The 25,517-nt window shown below is 39.2% G+C and overlaps 4 protein-coding genes across 5 annotated transcripts; 2 read left to right on the top strand and 2 right to left on the bottom strand.

Annotated features, from left to right (window-relative positions):
• Window positions 1–16: 16 nt before the first annotated feature.
• On the bottom strand, window positions 17–7,977 carry utp6 (UTP6 small subunit processome component). The gene is made up of 19 exons (XM_008415867.3): window positions 7,709–7,977; window positions 7,125–7,209; window positions 7,001–7,042; window positions 6,825–6,917; window positions 5,406–5,453; window positions 5,262–5,325; window positions 5,058–5,176; window positions 4,882–4,959; window positions 4,353–4,434; window positions 4,138–4,219; window positions 3,863–4,041; window positions 3,653–3,732; window positions 3,461–3,538; window positions 2,700–2,879; window positions 1,371–1,451; window positions 1,099–1,208; window positions 905–971; window positions 663–735; window positions 17–387 (listed from the first exon to the last, which is right to left on the bottom strand). The coding sequence occupies exons 1-19, from the start codon at window positions 7,798–7,800 to the stop codon at window positions 209–211; spliced, it is 1,812 nt and encodes a 603-aa protein (XP_008414089.1). The 5' UTR covers window positions 7,801–7,977; the 3' UTR covers window positions 17–208.
• Window positions 7,978–8,290: 313 nt separating this feature from the next.
• On the top strand, window positions 8,291–10,233 carry rhbdd2 (rhomboid domain containing 2). Its single transcript, XM_008415882.3, has one exon. The coding sequence runs from the start codon at window positions 8,604–8,606 to the stop codon at window positions 9,609–9,611; it is 1,008 nt and encodes a 335-aa protein (XP_008414104.1). The 5' UTR covers window positions 8,291–8,603; the 3' UTR covers window positions 9,612–10,233.
• Window positions 10,234–10,238: 5 nt separating this feature from the next.
• On the bottom strand, window positions 10,239–12,939 carry LOC103468660 (OCIA domain-containing protein 1). The gene is made up of 8 exons (XM_008415896.3): window positions 12,739–12,939; window positions 11,898–11,985; window positions 11,749–11,802; window positions 11,611–11,658; window positions 11,287–11,416; window positions 10,999–11,171; window positions 10,560–10,724; window positions 10,239–10,430 (listed from the first exon to the last, which is right to left on the bottom strand). The coding sequence occupies exons 1-8, from the start codon at window positions 12,790–12,792 to the stop codon at window positions 10,393–10,395; spliced, it is 750 nt and encodes a 249-aa protein (XP_008414118.1). The 5' UTR covers window positions 12,793–12,939; the 3' UTR covers window positions 10,239–10,392.
• A 1,031-nt stretch (window positions 12,940–13,970) lies between these two features.
• Window positions 13,971–24,712, top strand: slc34a2a (solute carrier family 34 member 2a). Of its 2 annotated transcripts, XM_008415916.2 has the most exons (14): window positions 13,971–14,702; window positions 14,816–14,889; window positions 15,671–15,734; window positions 15,846–15,941; window positions 18,202–18,330; window positions 18,522–18,665; window positions 18,771–18,882; window positions 19,488–19,680; window positions 20,011–20,106; window positions 20,209–20,329; window positions 21,849–22,016; window positions 22,121–22,237; window positions 22,332–22,456; window positions 22,972–24,712. In XM_008415916.2, exons 2-14 carry the CDS (start codon window positions 14,866–14,868, stop codon window positions 23,536–23,538), a joined length of 1,956 nt encoding a protein of 651 aa, XP_008414138.1. In that variant the 5' UTR covers window positions 13,971–14,702; window positions 14,816–14,865; the 3' UTR covers window positions 23,539–24,712. The 2 variants fall into 2 exon arrangements, with proteins under 2 accessions (XP_008414138.1, XP_081465430.1); XM_081609304.1 differs by having other exon boundaries at window positions 13,971–14,889.
• The last annotated feature ends 805 nt before the right edge of the window (window positions 24,713–25,517 follow it).

Genomic DNA, 25,517 nt, shown 5'->3' with positions numbered 1-25,517 from the left:
AATTTTAGGAGATTGCTTGTGGTAAAAATCTTTATTTTAGCAAATGGCCAACAAAGTCCATATTCAGACATACTTGTGGTGGGTTACCAGTTAATACCCTTCAACCTGGTTCATGCACCAATCTCTATTCTTTTGCTACATTACAGTACAGAGTTTTAGGTAATTATTAGCGTAACACCAGTCCAATACGTGCAGATGTGGTCATTTGTTAGGCTGCATTTTTTGTTTCCCCTCCCAAGTGTCCGGTCTGGAACAGAGTGTATTTGGCGGTGAATCTCTCCACGCTCTCCCCCTCCAGGAACTTCATGGCTCTCCAGTGGATCTTTGCGCAGTTTTCTGGCTGGCCGAGCGCTCCCATCTCCTCCTGGATGTACTGCAGCCACAGGTCTTTGGGAAAAAAAAAAAACAAAAAACGAGAGAATGTTGCATTTTAAACATAGCAGCACTGTTTGAAAAGTTTATGACCTTGAGTCAAATGTAATGCCCCATGGTCCTTAAATCAAACCTCGGTGTTAGCCAATTCTGCTCAAATGTTTTTATTGAAATTCTCTAGTTTTTGCAGAGAGAGAGAGTCGTTACTCATCTGTCTCTGTTTAACATGAAGCTATAAATAAAAGTTTTTAACTAACAGTTCTTCTGCCGGTTTTTCAACCTGGACTCACCATCGTCTGCAGCGCCAAACTCCTGCAGTGCTCTCTCATAATAATCTCTCAGATTGTTTATCTTCGGCGTTACCTGCAGAACAAATAAAGTTATTCATACACTTAGGATCAGAGCCGGCCCGAGGCATCAATAAACCGCTTCTTTCCTTTCAGTTCTTATTCTTCTTTATTCAAGTTATTAGTGGAAAATAGTTGATTGTATCAATGGAGCAAGGTGACCACAAAACCGCTGTCATACGTACTTGTTCCTTCTCGATTTGAATCATGCTGGTGAAAAACCTCTTAGACAACGGACGATTTTCTTGCAGACTACGGAAAAAAGGGAAAACGTGAGCAATCTTCAATTTGTCTTTAAAACATGAAAGGTGTTTAAGGATTATCCTCCACTACTTTTCCCCCTCCCTTTTAGTTTTTATTTGCTTGAGGAGCACACTACCTTGTAAAGGTCTTTCTGGCTTTCTTATATCCTCCGACTGAGTAAGACCAATCGAGATAGAGCTCTTTCATCTCCATGGCGATAGCCGTGACAGAGGACAGCAAACCTCTCTGAGAGCAAAGAGATGAAATGTCTGAAAATACTGCAAAATGTCAATGTAATTTAATTCACAAAGGAGTGCTTTTGTGTCCAAGTTTTGAAAGCAAGACAAAAGTCTCAACATGCTGCTCTGTCAGACTTGCCACTTTGCTTAATGGGAGGATTGGTGCTACCTTAAAGATTGCTTCCGTCTCCTCAGCACTCTGGTCGGCCATGCTCCACTGAAGCTGCAGCTGCCATAGTGGTAGACTCTCCTGTACAAAATAACTGAATATTACCACCACAAGCTTACATAAAATGCAGAACAATTTTCATTGCTCTAAAATTGCGATGTGTGAGTCAGTTTTAGAGCAATTCATGAAATTGTCAACATAGTTTGTCAAAGCGTGAGTGGGGAAAACCGTACAAGGTGATTTAAGATTTTGAGAATGATTTAATGAATTCATTTCACTCTACTTTAAATATACTAGAACAGGAAATGTTAAATAAATATAATAACACCATCCAAATTCATATTCAAGTTCAGAAAGCCTAGAATCAAAAGACATTATACCACTATCCTGAACACACTTCTTTTAACCCAGGTGTGTTTTACAATTTATGCAGGATTTTGTACAACATATCCCAATGAAAACTTGATGGTCACTCTGGAGGCGCTGCAGAGACCCACAGCTCCAGTGGGAATCTCTGCTGACAGAACAATAATAAGTCGTGTATCCTACATGTCTGGAAAGAAGATGTGGAAAATGTGGACTATGTCCTTTAAGTTGTTGGAGTGACCAAGCAGTCCCAGATTAAATTAGACTCATTTTTACACATGTAGTTATTAAGTACATCGATTACATCAAGAGATCTGAAGCAAAATTAATCATTTATAATCTTAAAAATATGAAAGCAACATTTATGTAATCTGTAATAAACCTCAATTTTTACCTCAATATTTTACAAACTGTGTATTTATGTTTTAAGGGTATGTAGACATACACACCAAACCCCAAGCCCTGCAGGTTTTACATATCTACTCCACACTTGAGCAAACAAAGAGGAAAGACTTGCATAATGAGCAAATGTGTAATCCTCCTCAAGCAGCTACTTTACAGAGCTGGAGTTGGGAAACCCCACCACAACAAGCACTTATTCTGCAGACAGCCATCAGGGCATTTGACCGAGTTTAAAGCATGTGTGTGAGGAGAAATGCACTAATAATTCATCGTGTAGCATTTATACTAGACAGCTAGCGTTCAGCCGGTCCTCGGTTTGTCTCACATACAGGCCGAGGCTGCAGCGGACGGTATGGAGCGGAGACTAATTGGGCCAAGGAGATGACCTACTTATGCTGCAGTGCCAGTGGGTAACGTGTGTGACTCTGTTCTCCAGAGAGCGCAATTAAATTGGTTACTGTAACCGCATGTGTGCGCCTCGGAAATGATCAAACCGAATGAGAATGAGAATGAGAAATAAAGACTAATTATTTGGATGTATGTGTGACTGTGTGTGCATACCTTGGGATTAACGTGTGTGAGAGAGTCGTGGAACAGCTTGTCCATGTCTCCACACCCCAGACTCCTTAAAGTTTGCAGACAGAGACTCCAGACCGACACAGATTGGTTGTAGCGCTGCGTGGCCGACAAGGCGAGGCTAGCTGCCGCTTCGGCTTGCTCAGACGACAGCAAGATCTCCAGCTGGTCACACGGAGAGCATCAGGTTTGATTCTAAACATCTTTTCAGGGTGTTTCTTCTACCAGTTTAACATTATCTCAACCCTTAAAAAACACTGGGCTCCTAGCAACGCTTGCACTGTGATTGCTTTCAATGCATTGTCACATTATAAACTGTAAAGCTCTACTCTCAATTACCAACCTTAAAATCAAAACTAGGTCTAGAATCCTCCTTCAAATAGGACCTGTAAATAAGCTAGTTTTAATCTCAGTAAAACGAGTCAGTATACATGAAAGCTAAAAGAGAAATTACAATGTTAAAACACTGGGGGTAACAAAGACATGTTGGTTGAGAAGTTATTTGGAAAGACAAGTTATCCAACGCTTTGTGCAGAGTTCCCCACGGCTCCGTTCTTGGCCCACTGTTAGTTCTTTGGTACATCTATGAAACTTGCACGCTTGTCAAATTATTGCTCTAAAGCCTTTTAACGCAGTCGTCAAGACTGGCCCACGTTAAAATGGTTTGCTTTAAGAGCATAATTTGTGAACTGTGAAGCCAGCAGTATACATGTCAGCATCAATGAATGAATATTCAGGGGTCTTACCCAGTTTTTGTAAAAATTCTCCTTCAGCAGTGAGGAGTCATGGGCACGTTGTAAAACTTCCAGCAGCCTCTCTTGCCTCTGTGACACAAACATAAACATGCAAAGCAATTTACTCCTCCGCCTCTTAAATATTTTACCCCCTGAAACTTCACAGTGCATAAGAACTAAAAGTGCAATTTGTTATTTCCATACTTTGTCCTTGAGGTCTTGGACGTTGGTCTTCCTCTTTAGTCTTTCCAAGCAGAAAACAACATAGCGAGTCCACATCGGCTCTGAAAGCAAAAAAAAGTAGCAATTTCTTATCCAGACATGTAATGGTATTAACATCGAGTGTGCGTACAATGTTAAGACAGGAAATCCAACAATGATTTTACTGATATCATAATTTTTCAGAGCTCTTACCAGTGTTGAGGCTCTTGAGGCCTTCTTCATAGACCTGGCAGCAGCGCTCCTCTCTGCAGTTGATGTCCAAAGCCTGGCCTTTGGCCGTGCGGAGCTCCTCATCCACCTTTGGGGCCACCAACTCCCTCTTAGCCATGAAATCCCACGTCAAGCTGTCCTCTGTGTAGTTGGCCTGCAAGCTGCAAATAGAGGAAGCAGGAAAGTTCAATAATTCAGCCTCGGACAGATGCTAAAGAAAGAAAATAAACACGTCTGTAGTTATGTTTTCTTCTTACTCTTGCAGGATGGAGTCTTGGAGTTCTTTGGTAAAATCAAAGATGGCCGCTATGTTCAGGAGTGAGATGACAAATTCTGCTTCTGTGGGCCACAAATGCCAACAACAAATAAATCCTTGTTCATATTCAAGTCTGTGCTAAAATAAGTCATAAAAACCAACTAAAACTACTTAGATATTTAACACATTTTTACAGAAGAGTAAAATAAATCGTACCTTCGATTTTTGCCGTAGCATCTTTGTACACAACCTCTGCCAGTTTTCCACTGAGGATCTCTGGAGAAAACTCATATTCGCCCTGGAAGGCATCAACAGAAAATGCTGACACAGCATGTCAAGTCACAGGCTCTACTGTGCCTTGCAACATTTCTCCAAACTAATAGGTTTTTAACAGTCACAATGGCACAAATGTCACTGTCACTTCTTGGGGTTTTATTTAATAAAGCAACACAAACAGATGATTAATACAGCTGGTTAACAAAGAAGAATGGACAGACACATCTCTATGTGTGCAAAACACAAACGTAATTACAGTGAAAGGCTGTCCTACACAAATAGCACTCTAGCGTTAAATATATTGACACGGCACAATTTTCAGCACTTTTATTTATTGCTTTGCTTTTCACTTCCAATCATGAACTATTTATGTCGGCCTACCGCACAAGTCCCAATAAAAATGTTACGTGTAGGTGTAACGTGACAGAAGCTGAAAAGCAGAGATTCTTTAGCCAGATAAAGCCCTCACCAAATCCATATCGGCTTTCTCCAGCTCTTCCTTCTCCTTCCTCAGCTTCTCGCAGTGCAGCAGCTCCATACGGAAGTACTGAAGCACACAAGGACGGAGGATTCAGAACAACACGACAGAAATTGCACTCATCCTTGCATTCACACACTTGGGCCTTTTCCATTTGCCCGCTTTACCTCCTGGTAGATCTTCTTGTTGTCTGGGTGGAAACGCAGCGCTCGCAGGAACAAGTGTCGGGCACTCTCAGAGGACTTTCGGTCCTCGAGCTCACTCTTGGCAGCCATGATCCAAAAGGCTAACGTAAAAAGCTTCAGTTCAGTTCTTTTGAATTCATATCATGGATCATTAAGCGATCTGCGTTGATGCCGTGTTTTCTTTACCTGGTTTGTCAGGGTGGATAGCTAACATAGATGCAAACACCTTGCTGATCTGACCTTTGGTTTCCTGATGAGAGAAGCCCGACAGAAGTTAATAGCGGTGTAAACTGTGTGAGTATGAAAAGAAATTCAGAGAGCTCTACATACCCATTTCTTGCAGAAAGCAACATGTGAAAGCCACAGCTGCACATCGTCCTGTTTGTAAAAAGACATCAGGATATTGGTGAAATGATACACAAAACAAAAATGTCATAGAAGTTTAAGTGAACGCTATTTTGATGCCTTTTTTTGTTAGTTGCTCCGACCTGAAACCGTTCACATGCTCCATTCTCAATACTTGTTCCACAGGAAGATCATTAGTGGTCTCCAAACTCTTTATCCTGTCTAAATAGGGATCCACTTTCTGCAAGTATCTGTCCAATGCAAAGGTGACAAAGGATTGCGCTGTGGGACTAGCCATTAACTTCCATCTCCAAAACCAACCAATCTGGTTTTATTTTAGTTGAAGACACCGAAAGAGTCGCCTTAAAAATCCTCAACTAACCACTCAACAGACATTTCCTCTACAATTTAAGAGATGTAAGCCCCCAATGCTAAACCTAAATGAAAAGCCTTCATTATCACTTAGCAGCAAAATTGTGTCATAAGAAAAGTGCTACTAAGAATGTAGCATCTAAAAGAAAAGTTACAATGAAGAAAGTACAAAGATTGTGAAGTGAATGCCAGGACTGTCTCCCACTAGCTGTTGCCACGGCTGCATAGATTGGTCGACATAAGCAGCTGATGTTGGAGGTAGTGAGGCAAAGCCTTTTTGACAAAGGCCTTTTTGTCAAGCAGAGCAGCAAAAAGCTGCTTCTGTCCAAGAACAATATCAAGGAAAAAGAAAATCTGCAGGAGGAAGCACAAGGATGAATAGCAGAAGACTTGTTCTAAGTATTTTATTTGATGAATCCTCCTCCTGTGAGAAACATCTCACATTTTCTTCAGACAAGAAAACGTGAGAGCAACAACAAATCCTTTGTCTTTCCTACAGTGAAGCATGCTGGCACAATCTATGAGTGGGGATAGTCAGAATGCTGCAATGAGGAAGAAAAAGTTGTACCAAGACGTCAACCAAGATCAACTTGTAAAAATCCAGGCACAAGTTGTCGATAATCCAGAGTGTTTTCCAATATTTCTCAGAGTCTAACTCTATTGAGAAATGGGAGTCAGCTCTCAAAACCAGGTGAATAAACAAACTGGCATCTGCAGAAATTAGGATCAACTCTGTAAAAATTGACTCTTCACATAATGCTATACTTAATAAAATATGTAAAATCTTAAACCATATTGCCCTGAATGCCTAATGTCGGACGCCTTCAGAAGAGGGTTCGCGATTACGCAAGAATCTTAAAGAGACAGGAGCAAAAATATTTTCCTACTCATATCTGAGGAACTGGGTTGATGCTGAAAGCAGACATAATAAATAAACAGTTTTTAAAATTGTGATTCATGTAAAACGTTTCTAGTGCAGTAAAACACAAAACATAATTTAGCAGTAAGAAGAGTTGTGCGAACAGTACCAACCTTCCACTTCTTTGTTGCTCTTCTGAATGTGCTATTTATTCTGTGGATGATGGGGAATTCAATCTCCTCTCGTTTGAAATGATAGTTTATGTGCTGAAAAAGAATACAAAAGGTAAGAAAAGACTTTTTTCCATTTTTGATCAGCTGTTTTGTAGTAAGAACCAGCAGCTACATACCCCTCTTCTTTTCTTGATCAACTCCAAGACATTGATTTCATACTGCAACAACAAAAGGACAGAAATAAGATGTGTAATCTTTAAAAACTTATATAGAACTCAGCTGATAAAAACCAGCTTCTACCTGAATGTATGCAATGAAGTCCTCCTTGTTCACGATCAGCCTGTGGAGCTTGTACTCAAGAGCTGTAACCTTTTTGATTGTAGATCTAAATCAATCACATGTAAAAACAACAAATCAGTTTTGCACAATGCACAATTTCATGCAGGCTTCAGAACTCTTCTCATCACAACTGGTATTTGAATTGGTTGCTTTCCCTGCATACACTCTGGCTTTTAACCATAGTTCATACATTTTCAATCGAGTTAGGGCAATTTATAAAGCTTATTTTTGACCCGTTTATTTAATTAATTTTAACCTGTTTATTTATTTTCTATTTTGTGGTCAAATACTGAGCTTTTTAACCACAAAAATAGGAAATTACATGTACAGGTTAATATTAATAGCGAGAAAATGAGTTAAAAAAAACAAAACAAAAAAAAGATTAATAGGTCGTTGTTGTTGTTTTTTTTTTTTATTAAAAACTGTTTCATTTAAGTCCGGGAAGAACAACTAAAATCATCCATCTTGATTCAGATTCATTCGAAGATGAGCTCAACTGAACAGTTTCCCAATAACCAGAGAAATATTTAAGCCTCATTCCGTACTTGATTTCTTTCTTGGTGAATAGTCCCACTCTCTCCAGCTGCTCCAGCTCAGGAATCCTGTCCTCGATCCGATGCTGAACGATCTCCGCCATGTTTTCACCGAGCCCGCAACGGAAGCCTCACACCGCTGATATCAAACTAAATCAAGACGAGAAAATTTATTCTAACTAGCCTGAAGTCGATCACACTGGAGTCTCCACATACACACATGGGTGGAAGTTGTGATCGGAGGCTTTTCCGGTTACATCCGCAAATAGGTCCGACTGGGAACGTGAAACAGTGAAGCAGAGAGTTCCGCATATATATATATACATATATATATATATATATATATATATATATATATATATATATATATATATATATATATATATATATATATATATATATATATATATATATATATATATATATAAATAATATTTAACATAAATAAAAATATGTTAAATATAGCTGTTTTACACTTTTACTAAAGGTACCATATCTTTACTTTCTATAAATGTTCTTTTGGATTTTATCAGAATTCTGTCTCAATTGAGGCTGAAGATGAATGACTTTTATTGTGAAAGTTACTAAGGAATGCTATCGTTACCTCCTTATTTTTTTGAACTAGCCATTCAGGTTTCTTGGGTTTCCCGAGAGGATCGACTGAGCAAGAAGAAGGTAATTTTTTTCCCCGAAAGAATAATAATAATGACTGTAAACTGATTATTCACCTACCAGGCGCTGCTTTTAAGTCAAAAGGAAACCCGATAATGTAAAAATTACACTTCCTGTTCCGGAAGTGTGAAGGCAGAGAAGTCATCTAACTCTGCTTAGCTTCCGCTTTTCTCGTATCCAGCAAGAGCAAGCTTCCTGCGCTGTTTTTTTTTTTTTTTTTTTTTTCCCCCCCGAGATGCAAACCAAAATCTTTAATGAGCTTTTCAGAGCGATAAAAGATGTCGCTCCTGTTGTCACCAGTGGAGCTCTCGTAGTGGCCCTTTTCTCCTGCGTTTTGTTTGCCATCCGAACCTATCTCAGCCTGCCTGAGGAGAGCTTCAGCATCGGAGCAACAGTTTTCCAAAGCGGCCACATCCACCGCCTCTTCCTGTTCCCCTTTCACCACCGAAGCCTCCCTCAGCTCCTGCTGAGCATCACTGCTCTGCTGTTTCTGACTGGCAGTGTGGAGAAAGGCTTCGGCACGGTTCGCTTCCTGTTCATCTTCCTCCTTCTCGCCTCCATTACTGGTGTGATTTACAGCTTCTTGGATCTTCTGCAGGATGCCAGCCGGCACACAGAGGGTCTGCTCCCAGTGGTCTTGGCCTGTGTGGCCCTGACCACCCTACACACTAAGATGACCAAAGGTTTTCTCTGTGGGGTCAGTTTTCCTGCAGTGGCCCTCCCCTGGGTGCTCCTCATCATCTGCACGGCCCTCGTCCCTCACAGTGTGCTTCTCTGCAATGTTATTGCCATACTGATCGGCTGGGTGCATGGGAAAGGCTGGCTGTCTCCTGTGGACCTGTCTGAGTCCAGGGCTGCCGTTCTGGAGAAGACTCTGCTGTTTAAGTTGCTGAGGAGCTTCAGCGGTGTCATGTTCGTCCCTGCATCCTCGCAGGAGAGGAGGAAGACCCTGCTTCCACAAATAAACCCCACTCCTGGATCGTACCCGGTTCAAGCTTATGCACCGCTGCCCAGCACTACCACCGCTCACATCCCAGCTACAGTGTATGAGGGCTGGCCACACTCAGCCAGCTTGACACCATCTCAGCATCCTCATGGACGCCTTTCACCAAACAGTGATGGACACAATCATGGACATTTCGCAACACACAGTGTTGGACACAACCATGGACATTTCTCAGATCAAATTGTGGGACATAGTTGTAGCCACGGCCACAGTCATAGTCATGGACCTACGCAGTAGTTGTGGATTTTTTATTTGATTGCTTAACGAGTCCTCTCACTTCTGTGTTTCATTCTTAGATGTTACAGCATCCTGGTTTTTTTTTTTTTAAATGTGGTGTTTCTTTGTAAAAAAAATTGTTTCTTTGTTTTACAACTTTTATACTTCCAGTAATAAGTCTGTATTTCAAAAGGCCTCTACTTGTAAATGTGATCTGATAACTAATTAAAAGTATCAGGCTGTAGTTACTCACAGCAACAGGGTGGTTGAATTTATCAAGGTTTTAAAATGTCATGGTTTCAAAACCACTAAAATTATCCATGAAAATAAAATAAAATATTTTTAGGGAAATACAAGAAAAAGTACCAGGTTGACCAGACCTAGGGCTGGTCAATATGGAATTTCATCATGATATTTTGTGATACTGTCAAAATAATGATAAAAAAAAAAATGGCGCATTACTGAACATTGTTCAGTAATGTTTTCCAACAAACCTCTTAAACAGAACTGTTTGACCCCCACACCCCCAAAATAAAAACCTTTAAAAGAAAGATTTTTTGTCCTTTTTATCCAATGATGCATCTGTTTTATATAACCCGATATTGTTTAATAAAATTAACTCAAATAAAAACGTCAAATTAGAGCAAGTCATCGACCAGTTTGGTTTAATTCACACCGTCAATGTCACACTGGTCACAAACTGAATCAAAAACGCAGAAGAACAGGAAGAACGTTGAGCCCTACATCACACTGTTATCGATGATGTCAGAGCACAGGCACATCATCCGGCCAATGGAAGGACTCATTCTTCCCACGTGTCTCCGTAGATGTTCTTCTTCACTGAAACGTAAGCAACACCGAAAATGATAAGGTTTTAGTCTTTTCCATCCAAACTATGCACGTCTGTCTCTTTACTTTTCCCTCCTTTGCTGTCCTTTCTGCTACAACTTTCCAATCGTAGCCACTCACCCGGTTTCTTGCTTCTCTCTGGGACCTTCTCTGTGGGCGCTTTGAGCATGGTGTCAGTCTTCTGAGTGAGCGTCACCTCGTAGTTCTCCCGGTTTTTGAGCCTCAGGTCCTCATAGAGGATCGATTTCTTCTGAGGTACTCCGTCTTCCTCCAAATACGACTGTACTGAGGCGAACAGAGACAAAGAGATAAACAATCAAAATTGAATTATGACCGACTGACAACTAATTGCGTAAAGCGATAATAGCTGTGCACCACATGCAGAAACTTTAGCGGTAGCTGTTAGGTGTTTGCCGTTTACAGGAACTGGATAGAGCAAGATTTTAAAGTTACTGCTTAAAAAGAAAAAGAAAAAATGATTTTAACAAGACGACTTGAGAAACTGAGAGGAGTAGCAGCGCTCTCGTTTGAGGTGAACAGTGACTCTTCTGATATGAACCTGGAGCACTGAAGTCATCTGCTCTGTCCATCTGACCAGGAGGGTCAGAGCTGAATTCATATCCGTGATCCTTGGTCTGGCTGGACGCTGCGCTGGGAGCGTCTGGAGGCTGGAACATGGAATCAAACGACGGACTGTTTGGGTCGCTGAGCTCTGACTGAGGACCACCGGGGCTGTGAGGAGGAGCACACAAACGAAAGCGGCTACTGAGGCTGTCGCTAGCAAAAACTGAGACAAAGACAGGCAGAGAATTTAAGGAGGCTGCCGCCTGCGGTGTGTCCGACTCACAAATGCGGCGGCATCCCTGCCCTCTGCCTCAGGATTTCTCCCAGAGGAGAGTTCTCCAGTTTCTTGAACTTTTCCTGGCACTTTTTCATGTACGACAATTTCCCAGCCATGTAGCCACAAAAGCCAGCAACTGGAAGATGAAGCATAACGCAGAAGCTTATTTGTTCAGAAACAAAAAAAAAGAAATTTTTTTTGTTTTTTTGGAAAACACTGAAAATACTTTCTACTTTCAACAGTCAGACAATTCATCATTATCCCCCCCACCCCGATAATTTCAGGCGACATGTGAAGGTTATCACTCAGACATAAGAGGCGTTAACTTACAGGCCACTTTAGGTAAAGATCCGAACCTCGGAGACCGAGTCAGAGTCCCTACAAACGTTTACAGATCCATGTAACGTTTAGGTTCAACTGACGTGACATTGGCATATGAATGTGATTTCACAGTGGGATGCAAATTACCTCTGGCAACGAGGGCTTGAGTGATCGCTATGCTGACCACAGAGAAGGGCACCGCTGTGAAAGAAAGGAAAATATTATTGTAAAAAGTTCAGGTGGGCAAAAGGCAGCTGGAGACCTTGAAAAGATTTTGATTTCTTATTTAAACTTACATCGATAAAAGAAGCTCTCACGGCTGCACTCTTTCAATACTCTCTTCTCCTCCTCTGTGAGGATGTAGTTTTCACCCAGTGGCACCTGCTGATGGTTGCATGAATGTTAAATTAGAGGCAATCAATTGTAACCCTTGTTAGTTTATCGCTACATAAATTAATATCCAAACTTTACATGGCAAAACTGCTATGTAACGACCTTCTACCTAAAATGACTGGACAAGGAGAGGGTCAGTCAAAGAAGACAAGAGTCCTATGGTGACAGAGAGGGAGAATCTGTCAACAAAATAGCCATCAGTGATGGACCTGAAGTCCCATCTCCATTTTGCCCAAAGCAAAGTATGAGGCAGAAGATGTTCAGCCAGATGAGAGCAAAGCTGATCAACATACAAAGCACTTTGTGTGGTGAAAAAGTAGCAACACAAATCAACCAAAACAAACCATCCACACTGCAAAGCATGGTAGGAACATGCTTTTTTTCCCCCAAAGTAGGGACTGGGATTCCGGTCAGTGTTGATACAAAGATAGATGAAACTATATACAGGGCCATTCTGATAGAAAAGGAAGCTTCTCCCAAGTTCATAAGCATTATTCTGTAATTTAATTTCTACAATAAATGTAATCTTCTTAGGACACTTTCCAAGGGGAATTCCCCAAGTTAGATCATATGAGATGAAATTAACCCGTTCAGTTAAACTCCTCCAGATATTATAAGCACAATGCTGCAGCCTCAGACTGAAGAGATTAAAAACGCGAGTGGGGAGAGAGCTGTTTGTTTCCAAAGTCAACGCAAGCTAAAGTTAGCTACCAGGCTAACTGCTTAGATAGAGCGTGTGTTTACCTGCGTTGTTCTGCGCTGCTGCTCCTCTGTAAACCCTGGATGACTAGAAGACATGTTGACGGCACGGCAAGCACTTCTTGGCTCTTCAAAGCATGTGTTTTAACAAAGTAGAAACCACACAATAGCCAGACTTCTTTAGTGTTTGGTACAATGTCATTGCGCCTGCAACCCACATTTAACCCGGAAGTAGAAACAAAACTTGGCTTTATCTAACTGGTTCAACTAGGAAAAAGGGTCACAATTGTTCCTTAATAATGAAAAATAATTAAGATACATGGACAAAATAAAAATAAAAATTCCGATGCATCTTATTAAACAAGTTTCCAGTTGTATCTTATTTTGAAAGTTAAACATACATCGCCAATTAGCGCCCTCTGATGGCAGTGAACACACTGTAACTACATTTCATTACAACGGGAAAAAGTCTAACCTGCTTTTGGGTTGAGATTTGGGAGGTTTCGAGTCAAACCAACTCTGAATCATTTTTAGCTTTGTGGTAGGGTGATTCATCCCAATCAAAGAAGATGAACACTATTCTACAGTGTTATGCCCCATATCTATAGATATAGAACATAAGGATTCACACCAAAGGCCAGCTTGGAGTGTGATTGCTTTCCTTCAAGGTGTAATAGCAGCACTTGGGCCCTAGATGGTGCTCTTGGACTTGCAAAGTAACACTAAAGACTACACTTGGGCTGCTTTCTGCATAGACTTTTAAACTTTTCAGATTTTACAAGACACAACAAAAAAATGAAAAAGTAGGGTAACCAAATTAGAGAAGTTGATTTTAATTTGAATTATGCTGTGTGAGGCAATATGCATATTACATATCATCTTCTCTGTCCAGTTGTGTCTGTCAGACAGGTTCATCATTGCTCTCTGTTAAACTAGTCCCAGGGGGGTATCTGGGATAATGTGTGTTGACATTAGTCTCACTGGGTCACCGAGGGGTCAGCTGGGCAAACCATTCTGTCAGTTGCGTATACTTGTAAGATTGTGCTTTGTGAGATATGCTGGGACAAAACTGTGTAGAAAAAGGGAATTTATTCTAGTTTTTATCCCTCATTTATAGCTTAGATTGATGTACTAATAAAAATCAAATTCAGTCGATGTCAGTCTCAAAATGAGAAACATCCCTCAAAAGATTTGCAAACCAATGCTTCACTCCAGTTCCTTTTTATGTCGACCCATCATATAAAATCTCATTAAAATGAATATTATTTGTGGTAATAACATGATGAAATGTGGAGAAATAAGAAGAAGTATTTTTAGCGAGGTGCACCAAACAAATGAGGAACTCGGGAGTATAGTAGGGTGGATAGGAATCGTTATGACATTAAAACAAGCAATAGAAAGGGATTGTAGCCTGTCACTCACAACTATCGAAACATCCATGGAAAGTCCAGTACATTAGCTTGACCTGAACTGACCCTAAGCTCCCATCGGCTGCTTTGTAGGTCGGCTGATCTCTGAAGTATTGACCAGTGGGTAACTATTGTTAAAAAGAAAAATCTATAGATTTTTACTCCAAAAATAGAACACTGACACAACCACAAACTCAAGTTGTACCGCTTTGATTCAGGGCACATCCTGTACCCCTCCCTCGAGCCAGCTATTCCCATGAGGTCGTGGATAAACTTTTGGGACCCAGTCCTCTCCCGCAGTTAATCAAAGAGTCAACCAGCTGGAATTACAGGCGTTTTAATGCAGAATATTAATGGATGGGGGGACAAAAAGGATTTTCTCAGAAAAGGTCTGCGGATGGTCATTTCTTCACACAGGACAATAGAAGAACCAGTAATAGATTCTGGGTGTAAAATCTGCAAAGCATTTCGGGTGAGCTGACGTTTACCAGCAGCAGGTATACAGGTGCAGGGAGACCACATCAGCTCCAGGCTTATGGCCGGGTACAGTGTGAGCAGTGGATTGCGACACAGCAGTAAGAGATGTTACACCAGCGACAGGTAAGGTTAATCAAAGTTTGAAAGGTGTGTCCAGATTATGTGATAAACGGAAGTGTTCCAGGAAGGATGTGAGGGCAATCATCAAACCTTCTTCTGATGCCTTGTTTGTAAAGAGGCAGCATTTCTGAACTTGCAGTCCAGGTGAACTTCCCACCAAAGGAGCATGGATTCCCTCGGCGTGCCACAGGTGAGCAGAGAAAGTTTTTTTTTTTTTTATCTTCCATCACAAGAACAGGGCACAAGAGACAAAACATACAATATCTACATAATGAAAAGAAAACATTTTAGAAATTAAGCTGATGTATATGGAATCAAAATATGTTCCTAATGCATAGGGCATCTTAGATGACTAATGTTACTAACGTTGTCTGGACATTGCATTAAATTTGGGGAAATTGCCAGTGGAAAGCTCACAATGAGCACATGAAACATATGTTTAATGTCTCATTTATTTAGTCATTAAATAAATGAAACATTTAATCAAGTTAAGTTGCATGGAGAAACTTAACGGGAATAAATTTATCAAAAAATGCATAGGAGACAGAGGAGGTCTGTTATCAAGGAGTTAATTAATAAAGACTACGTTTTTTCAGTGGTAAATCTTTTGTTCATGCATTTATTTGTGAGAATGGAATTTTACTGCAACCGCAGCATGTGACTGCAAGATCAATAACATGGCATGTGATCAGCTGTGTGTGTGTGTCTGTATGTTGGAGGGAGCCGTTTCCTTTTTGAATTTATTTTGTTTTGGAGGGAGGGAGGGGCGACTACATCTGCAGAGTTTACCAACAGATGTCATACTGTAGGTAAAAAATATGTTTATGTGTCAAAAAAAAAAAACCCTAATGCCACCGGCTCCACATGGTAAAAATGTTTTGTTTTGTTTTTTTAAGTTAAAATACAGCAAACAGCATTTTTGCATATGCAATATATCTCAAGCATGATCTGTGTATTATTTTCTCTTTCAGTCAACTGACACACAGAACAACACTAAGGACAACCAAGATAAGAAATATGAAAAGAAAACTAAAGGTTACATTTTTCATTTTTTTATGACAGTAATCCATATAAAATCATGTAAAACAGTGATTTCTAAAGACAGAAATGGCTCATTCTTTTAATCTGGACTCTTACATGTTTCAGATGTCAAAGCGCACTCCACTCTGGCTTTGGTGGAGCAGGACTCAGAGGACCCTTGGGATCTTCCTGAGCTGAAAGACGCAGGGGTCCCGTGGTCAGGTAAGGATGGTTTATATGATTTAAATTTCTATGAAGATGGCTTCTTCTTAGCTAAATTAGTTGTAGGTTTATGGTAACTGTCTGTTTTGAAGACTTTAACTTCCTGGATGATGTTTTCTAATGTTTGTTTAATATGCCCACATATTGTTTTTTTCCTCATTTTTCCTGCTTTTTTGATGATCACCAGTTCCCCCTGCACTAAAACACCCAAGCAACATTTGTATTTGTAATTTACTTATTTGTAAAGGGACAATACATATTGATGAACACAATGTAAATATGTCAGATTGTAGCCAGGGCTAATTTCCATCACCAGTGCCTTGGCTGGCCACACACAAATAAACATTATGCAGTAACAAAAACAACTCAGTGAAATGCTTGAATTTAACATGGTGCTTCCACCTCTGTTCTTCACAATTAGGAGGAAATTTGCAGAGTTCCAAATTCCCTCTTCTGTTCTTCCGATTATAACAACGGTCATTATAGCCAAAGACTTCAGTTTTAGATTCATTAGATTGCAGGACAAAAATTGGGTCATTCATTATGTCACATGTGCATTTTCAAACTGTAATATGGCTTTTTATGTTACTTTTTAGGGAGATGACTTGCGTTTCTCTGAGTATCTGAGTGGCATCTCTCAGCCAGTGTCAGTAAATTGTTTAATTGATGGTACAGAGTCTCTCTTATTAGTAGCTTCAGTCAGCATCTTCACAAGGTTCTTCGCTCTTAATAAATATAGGACCAAAACAAGTTTATAATTGGAAACCAGAACCAGAGATGGGTAGTAGCTAATTACTTTTGCTCAGTTGAAGTATAGATAATCTTACTTCAGTCAAAAAAATAAATAAATCTATATACACGACACAGTGTGAGTAACTTCACTCAACGGAGAAGTAACCAAAAGAACTGCACCAGGTTCAGACACTTGGAGTTCAAGTGAGAGTTGTTGTTGTTTGAGCGCCACCTTTGTTGTTCTGATGTTAGTTCCTATCTGCTGAGACTCCTGAGACATTTAAGAGTGAAAAAGATACAGTAGGCTACATATCAGTGGAAGTACTTTAGCCTGTTCTAACTACACACATACATTACCTGCTGTATTAGTTAATTACATTTTATATTGAAACTAAAATTCTTGGAAAAGTATTATTTATTTGGATTGATTTTATATTTTTTATTTTAGTCTTTAAATGACCAAACTTTGCACATAACTTTATAAATTATGTTTAAATATGAAATCAGATGTTCTGATCAGCTACTCAGTACTCATGTAGCCTTTTTTACCAAATACTTTTTACTCTAATTTCTTGGATGGACAGTTCTTAATTTTACTTGACTAAAAATATATTGAAGTAACGTCACTAATCTAATCAGAACCCATATCCTTCCTGAACAGGATGAGTGCTAGATGACCCATGGTGTTAATAATTGTTTAAACAAACAAATGTGGCACTGTCATGCATATTGAAATAGTTCCCATAGTACCCATAGTAAAATGACACCTAATAAACTACTAGCAGACGTTAGGCTTTGATTGGGGAACTCTTCAATCGAACTTGTGGTGAACAAAGTCCAACAAGTTGTTCAAGTTTCAGCTGCTTTATATACCAACCTTGAACACATAGAATAATCTATTTCTATGTGCCTTAAGCAACACCATATAGAGTCATTAACTAATAGATAATCAGTTCCAGCAGTCAAACGGCACTGAAGACAATAGAATTAGAACACAAAAGGAGCAGAAAATACAGACATGATCACACTAACACTTAGTATAAGTATAAGTGTTAGTATCAATAAATTGATCTTTGACCTAATTCTTTCTGAGAGCATGGGTGTAATAAATTATATGATTGTGGTAATAATGGGAGAAACTGCTGAGTGGGAGCCAAAAATATTGCTGCCAAAGTTAAGATAAAGGCGCCGTCAAGGTTGTGTATCTCATCAACGTTTCTGTGGCCAATTTTCTGCATAGTCATTAAAAATGAAATAATAAAAAAAAATTATATATATATATATATATATATATATATATATATATATATATATATATATATATATATATATATATATCATTTTTTTTTTTTTTTCTAACACCAGAAAAAAGTGTTCAACCAGATTATTCTGGTTAAACCCCAGATTAATCTGGTGTTTAATCAGATTAAACACCAGATTAATCTGGTGTTTAATCAGATTAAACACCAGATTAATCTGGTGTTCTCTCAGCACTTCACAACTTTTCCCACATATTCACTTGTTTCAGCGCTGGACACCAAGGGTAAAGTGCTGAAAGTGCTGGTTTCAGTGATGAAGTTCATCATCCTCCTGGGCCTCCTTTACATGTTCATCTGCTCCCTCGACATCCTCAGCTCAGCCTTTCAGCTGGTTGGAGGTAAATGCATTTTTAACTTATAACATATAACCTGCGAAAAAAAGGCCTCTGTTGTGCAATAAATGTAATTCAGTCATGAATGATGTTTTTTCTAATCATTTCTTCACATCAAAATGACAGACCAGCATCCGTTTTGTACTTAGCACGGTTATAAAATAGATATGAGACGGTCCCTTGTTCTTCTTGTCCAGGCAGAGCAGCAGGCGACATCTTTCAGGAGAACTCCGTCTTGTCTAACCCTCTGGCTGGTTTGGTCATTGGCGTTCTTGTCACCCTGCTCGTCCAAAGCTCATCCACCTCCTCCTCTATAGTTGTCAGCATGGTCTCCTCAGGCAGTGAGTGTGAACCTCTTTAAACAACCGCAGCACGTAGCCGAGGGGTTAAAAGAACACATGGATAGACGATGATACGGTTTGATCTGGATCTGTGTTCTCTGACAGTACTCACAGTAAAGGTGGCTGTTCCCATCATCATGGGCACCAACATCGGCACTTCTGTTACAAACACACTGGTCGCCATGACGCAGGCTGCTGACCGTAGTACGTTTCGCAGGTAATACTTTGACTGTTTTTCTTTTGTACTGAGGGATGTAACTATTGAAAAAAATAGCAACTTCTTTAGCCTTAGCTAACCACGAGGATGTTACAAAACATTTAAGGGTCACTGGTGTTTTGCAAAACAGTGAGGAAGACCTTTTTTTTTTCAAAATATGAATAGCAAATTGGATTACAGAAAATGCATACAGTGCCTTGCAGAAGTGTACAAACCCCACTGAACTGTTAGTCACAATACAACCACAAAATGTAAGTATTTCATAGATCAAGTCAGAGTGGTGCATAATTATGATGTGGAAAGAATCTTATTGATTTGCTCTCGCTGTAATTACAACTGCAAGTCTTGTTGGACCTGTGAGTCTACTAGGTTTTTACATGTTTGTGCTCGTATGGTGAAAAGCTGCTTAAGTGCAAGAGGTTAGGAATTTTCATCATTTTTAACCTCAGTTGAAGAACAAAGAATCAGTACATGTGGAAAACTCAAACCTCAAATAAACATACAGCTGTTACAAATGTCCATGCTGAGCTATTATAATAATTTCAGTTGTATTGCTTGGAGGCTATAATGTTGAAGTTTAACTTTTCTTTTCTCCACGCACTTAGGGCTTTTGCGGGGGCTACTGTGCACGACTTCTTTAACTGGCTCTCTGTTCTGGTGCTGCTGCCTCTGGAAGTGGCCAGCGGTTATTTGTACCGAGTGACCGAGCTCATCATCGAGTCCTTTCAGATCGAGAGCGGAGAGGCGCCAGATCTGTTGAACGTTATCACTGATGTCCTCACAGAGGCCATCATACAGGTGAGATGCCGTGAATGTTATCTTAATTATTAGGCCTAAGATAAGTTTGTCCTTGTGTAAACCGTCTGAAGATAAGTGTAGGAGATCGGCATTGCATCTGGATGGCTCTTCTGCTATTGTCTAACTGCTTTTGTTCATATTTCCTTTAAACAGTGCCACCTCTTTTCGAAATACAAAAATGTCACAGTGAGATACATTTCGATCTGCCGTTTAGTGCTGGTAGTCCCTGTGATGATGTTGTCTCCATATTCCCATCTTTATCTGGATGATAAGAGACAATTGTAAAGTGCTTTTATCTTTGAACCGCTTACTTCTTTTCTTGTGATTCAGCTGGATGAATCTGTCATCGGTGGAATTGCCAGTGGAGACTCAGATTCCAGGAATAAAAGCATGATCAAGATATGGTGCCAAACTGCAAATGAAACCGTAAGACACGCAGTGAACTGTGTCAAACCTGTCACAAATTGCTGGCAGTGTACAATCGCAAGATGAAAATTAATTACTGTCTTAACTGTGTTTGTGCTTTAGATCTTACAGAACTTCACAGTTCCTGGTGTAGTGAACTGCACCTTTCCAACTCTCTGCTGGGTTGAGGGCAACTATACTGTAATAGTGAAAAACGTGTCTGTAATGTCCAACATAAAGAAATGTAAGACAAAGAAATTTTTCTTCTTTTACACTCATTTGAAAAAAACAATAAAAATCACAAAATGTATGATGTAGTCAGTAATATAATGAAGGATTGTCACATCACAACCACATTACACAACCTGATGTATAACAAACCTCTGAGTTTATTATACTCAATTACTACCAGGTGATTGATTCAGTACTTTTGTTATGTTCACTGTGCTTCTACTGAATCACAGTGAACAGTGATAAACAGTGATAAAGATTTGCAGATAGACTACATCTCTTTATCAATTAGGTACCATTTGAATGCAATTGTTTGCACAACACTTAAATCATAGATATCTGAGAATAGAGGGCAGGGCTGCATAAACATCTTTTCTCCAGACATTGGTTATTCCTGCTTTTACTACTTTGTTATTGTTGTTTTTGGGCATCTCCCTTCATGCTGTTGCCACACCACAGCTGCGTGCACACAGACTTGGCAGATGCTTAATGCCAAATGGGATAGGCAAGGCACGAGAGTCGAACTGGGAACCTCCACCTTCTCTATCACCGAGCCAATGTTTATACTGCTTTATCCATTTGAAAAAAAATAAAAAATCCAACCAAAACTTGAATCAGTTCTATACCTTCTACTAACAAGATATAATTAATTTGAGAAATTGACAAGATTTTTTTTAATTGCCGACCAAAGTAAATAATATGTATTCTTATTTGTTTTTCTTAAATGAGGTTTACCGAATACCTACCAAACCATGACTGTAAAACATGAAAAGATACCTAACCATCATTTTTGTGTGCCTTATGGCCTCTGATCTGTAATCTTTTAAGTTGGCCTTGATCAATAGTTTTCTAGACTCTCTGAAGGTCCCTCAAGTATTTTTCTTTGGCTGCCTTTTCTTATTTTTATCTCCACTTCTGGCACCTGACTGCAGCGTTTGTCTAAAATGTGAAAACTGGAGCCAATTTAGAGTATTAAAACAACAGTACACATCAGCAGTGGCCTGTAATATGACATTACAGCTGCTGCATCCTTCTTATGTTCATTTACTGCATAAGATAAGATAAGATGTCCTTTATTAATCCCAGAATAGGGCAATTATTGGGCAGCACAACATTGTTAACAGATAGCATACTCAACACAGATAAAAATAAGACATAGATTTCAATACAATAAAATGGTGTCAGCGAAATTGAGACTTATGTTTTTATAGTATGCTATATTAAATTTTACTGACCTGATGATGGCTGTGTATGGAAATCCCAGTAGGTCACCAGTTTCTACCTTGCTCAGAATCCCCTAAGTGCCATTTCTTCCCCATTAAATCTTGTCATGACATCTTTACAACTCATAATGTTTCAGTGCATTCAACTACTACCAGGTGATTGATTCAGTACTTTTGTTATAAAGCAATTCAATAGGTGTTCTTGATACAGCATCACAAATGTACACCATTCTGAGTGCAGAATGACGTACATCCTCAACGCCATCACCTTCATGTTATTCGTGTGTGTGTGTGTGTGTGTTTTTGCAGGTAATCACCTCTTTGTGAATACGACCCTGCCTGACCTGGCTGTGGGTCTCATCCTGCTGGCTCTCTCTCTGCTGGTCCTCTGTTCCTGCCTGATCTGCATCGTAAAATTGCTTAACTCCATGCTGAAGGGACAAGTGGCTTCAGTCATCAAGAAAATCCTCAACACCGGTGAGCAACTTCACACTCTGGATATCCAGTCAGCTGAATGACACGAACAAGATGGCAAAAAAGTATTAAGACGTGCACGTGCATGCATGTGTACGTGTGCACAGATTTCCCGTTTCCGTTTGGCTGGGTGACGGGTTACATCGCCATCGTAGTCGGAGCTGGAATGACTTTCATTGTGCAGAGCAGTTCAGTGTTCACGTCAGCCATCACTCCTCTTGTCGGTGAGAACAATCAATGTGTAAAATAAATGGACATAACAAGTGGTATTTAAAAATGTGTTTGATTCTAATTAATTGAGAATTATTGGTGAAATAGGTATTGGTGTCATCAGCATAGAGAGGGCATATCCACTGTCTTTGGGCTCAAACATTGGCACCACCACCACAGCCATTCTGGCAGCCATGGCTAGTCCCGGAGATAGACTGGCGAATGCTCTACAGGTCAGTAAACCATCCACAAAATAACTGGTAATGGTCACTATGTGGGAATGTTTCTGACACGCCTTCATTATATATTTTTTTTTTTACTTGCTTGGTGTAGCGTTGAACACAACTGTTTCTTCTTTATCTAGAGACATAGTCATTTAAAAAAAATGTAGCTAATACCATTTGACTGATATATAAATCTAATTGAATTAATATGACATTAATATGAAAAACATTTAAGTCAAATAAAAATTTGAAAAGACAATGACAAAATAATAAATGTATTGATTTTGTATGTTACAAAACCCTATAAAAACAGGCGTTTCGCATTTGCTTCACACAAACAAACTAATTTGAATTACTGCTTTAACAATCGATGGCTGTGAATTACCTCTTTAACAGAAATCACTGGATGTAAAGGATCGTTCCATCAGGCAGATATAGCCTGAATGTGCATAGAAAGAATGTAACTTTTTTATTTCTAAGTAAAATAAGTGAAATTAATAAAATGTTTCAATCATTTTGTCTAGATTGCCCTTGTCCACTTCCTGTTCAACATCTCTGGAATCATTTTGTGGTATCCAATTCCCTTCACTCGTATCCCCATCCGGATGGCTAAAAGCCTTGGAAACATCACCGCCAGCTACCGCTGGTTTGCTGCAGTGTACATCATCCTCTGTTTCTTCGTCTTACCCCTCCTCGTATTCAGCCTGTCGCTGGCCGGGTGGCAGGTCCTTGTGGGCGTGGGTGTACCTTTAGTTGTCATGTTGATCGTCGTGGTGGTGATCAATGTGCTGCAGAAAAGAAAACCTGGATTTCTGCCTGCAGGATTGCGATCCTGGGACTTCCTCCCTCTCTGGGCCCACTCCCTGGATCCCTGGGATAAAGTGGTTGTAGCATTCACAGCCAAATGCTGCTGCTGCTGCAAATGCTGCCAAGACTCAAATGATGATCAGGGACATGAAGTACAAGAATCTGTGGAGCAGAGCACAGAAATACACAAAGCAGCGTACGATAATCCAGCGATGGCTGTAGAAAAAGAAGTAGAGGATGAGATAAAGATAGAACTGGATATTATAAAAGCAGCAAAACTTTGAGATGTAGTATTTATTTTGTATGTGATTTCTTTTGTATGATTTGTAGAGGAACAGTGGTCATGGCAATAAAAATATTTATTATATACCTACAAGTGAAAAATAATAAGAAAAACAATAAACACTGATGGTTGTGGTTCATTGAAGTAGTGAATTAATTAGGATTCCACTTTTGTTTTGTTGGACAGATTGCAGATGCAATGCATCTCATGTCTGTCAGTATGCTCCTCTGGTTATAACTTTTACCCAACTGATTTCACTTTTACATTTTTGACGTTCGGTTGTATGAAAACACGCAACACCGATGTGTCTTGCGAGACACAGATCTGATCAATGTCATTTTGCAGAATCAGAGATTGATCTGAGCTGATGTCAGGGAGAAGTCAGTGCCAAATGGGATTTCTAACTTTTTTTTTTTAGAAAACCTTTATGCAAATAATATTACATCAACTTATGCACCCTTGTCATTGATGCTTTACTTGATGTCTGTAATTCCTTTTCAAAAAGGTTCCATGCAAAACAGCAAGAATAACTACAACAATAACTCCTGCATGCCCTTGCCCTTATTGTTTAAGGGAAAGAGGCTTTAAACATCCTTTTCCACACCTGGATGTGCACACTTAGCTAATCTTCTTTTATAATTGAGAGTAGCTTCATAAACCTAACCTATTTGTTAATATGCTGTTAAATTGTGAAATGTCCAAAATGTGCCATGAGCGTTTCCTACATGCAGGCTGTGAAATGTGTTAAACTGCAAAAAAATGTGGGAAAGACTAAATAGAAGTGTAAAGTTGTTCACATATCTGTCAGTTTTTTGTATGTTTTTTTTTACATACTTTTATTTTACTGTGAATAGACAATAGAGAGAGATCATTTACACATCATTTTAAGGTGTTGATAATTTAGCAGTTGAAAAGATAGATTATTTTCCTTTAACCCAATCTATAACAATGCACAATTATTGTATTCAAAGAATATAGAAACTAAGTTTGGATGACTTTACATCTAATTAAATGTTTTACATGTTTATTATTTAATTTAAAGCCATGTATTTTGAACAATGGTATTAAATACTGAGAAACATAAAATAATGCTATATAAAAGATTGATCGGTGAAGTTCAGTAACTGTCTTGCTGAAATCACCAGTGTCATCATTAAAACATTTCCTGAACAGTATGTATTGTTGACCCTGTATTTATTGCTCTCTTATCACAGTTATCTGCAGTTTTTTCCATGACAAAACAAAGTGGGTGTGGGCAATTAATACAGATAATTAACATTTCATCACATTCGGAGAAACAAACAAGCTCTGTGTCAATAAACCCTATCATCATCCTTATTTCTAGCCAATTAATGTTTCACCATTTGTGCACTCTTTAAAGACGACAGTTTTTTTTTTTTTTTTTTTTTTTTATATATATATTCAGCCTCATTTGTCAAGTTTTTTTTTTTCTTTTTATCTTTTGTGTTTCTGGAACGTAAGTGTCAGTATTGAGGAAAATCAAACTGTTGGCCTGACAAAGAGACATGTTCAAAGACTACCACTTACAGAATCAATATATCAGCATTGATTGTGCACTGTGGATGACACAACAACCACATACGCACATGCTCATTGTAAAGAACTGACTCACACACCGCACAATGTGACATACGCTTGCTTATCTAAACTTTTGTCAATATGTCAGCAAATTAGTGCTTAAAGTGCTTCTTAATGGCCAACTTTTATCTACAAATTTATCACAACACTGCCCATTTCTAAGAAACATCACCTCCAAGAACAAAGGCTGAATACTTTACTCGGAAGTAGGGCAACATGCACAGTGGAAAGATGTTCTCTCTCACATCAGCCACTTTCAACAGATGTATTTGACATTCCAGTTTGAAAATGGACCTGAGAAAATATAACTGTGACATTTCCATTTGCGTTATTCAAATATAATGTTTTGTTGTGTAAGGCATGTGTCAAAAATGTGGTTAG

Source organism: Poecilia reticulata, chromosome 1 (genome assembly GCF_904066995.2).
Source record: "Poecilia reticulata chromosome 1, P_reticulata-male-v2, whole genome shotgun sequence".
Lineage (NCBI taxonomy): Eukaryota > Metazoa > Chordata > Actinopteri > Cyprinodontiformes > Poeciliidae > Poecilia > Poecilia reticulata.
Note: the sequence above shows the minus strand (reverse complement) of the source record. Positions and strands in the feature narration are given on the sequence as shown.

Excerpts from the sequence above, each read along its gene's own strand:
- utp6 (XM_008415867.3), bottom strand. The coding sequence starts at position 7,800 with ATGGCGGAGATCGTTCAGCATCGGATCGAGGACAGGATTCCTGAGCTG. Across the intron at positions 5,177-5,261 it reads TATCCACCCTGACAAACCAG|CCTTTTGGATCATGGCTGCC; the intron begins GTAAAGAAAACA and ends TTTTTACGTTAG. Across the intron at positions 4,960-5,057 it reads ACAAGAAGATCTACCAGGAG|TACTTCCGTATGGAGCTGCT; the intron begins GTAAAGCGGGCA and ends TGTGTGCTTCAG.
- rhbdd2 (XM_008415882.3), top strand. The coding sequence starts at position 8,604 with ATGCAAACCAAAATCTTTAATGAGCTTTTCAGAGCGATAAAAGATGTC.
- LOC103468660 (XM_008415896.3), bottom strand. The coding sequence starts at position 12,792 with ATGTCTTCTAGTCATCCAGGGTTTACAGAGGAGCAGCAGCGCAGAACA. Across the intron at positions 11,803-11,897 it reads TGAGAGCTTCTTTTATCGAT|CGGTGCCCTTCTCTGTGGTC; the intron begins GTAAGTTTAAAT and ends TTTCTTTCACAG. Across the intron at positions 10,725-10,998 it reads AGATGACTTCAGTGCTCCAG|TACAGTCGTATTTGGAGGAA; the intron begins GTTCATATCAGA and ends TGTTCGCCTCAG.
- slc34a2a (XM_008415916.2), top strand. The coding sequence starts at position 14,866 with ATGGATTCCCTCGGCGTGCCACAG. Across the intron at positions 15,735-15,845 it reads ATATGAAAAGAAAACTAAAG|ATGTCAAAGCGCACTCCACT; the intron begins GTTACATTTTTC and ends TACATGTTTCAG. Across the intron at positions 18,666-18,770 it reads CAGCATGGTCTCCTCAGGCA|TACTCACAGTAAAGGTGGCT; the intron begins GTGAGTGTGAAC and ends GTTCTCTGACAG.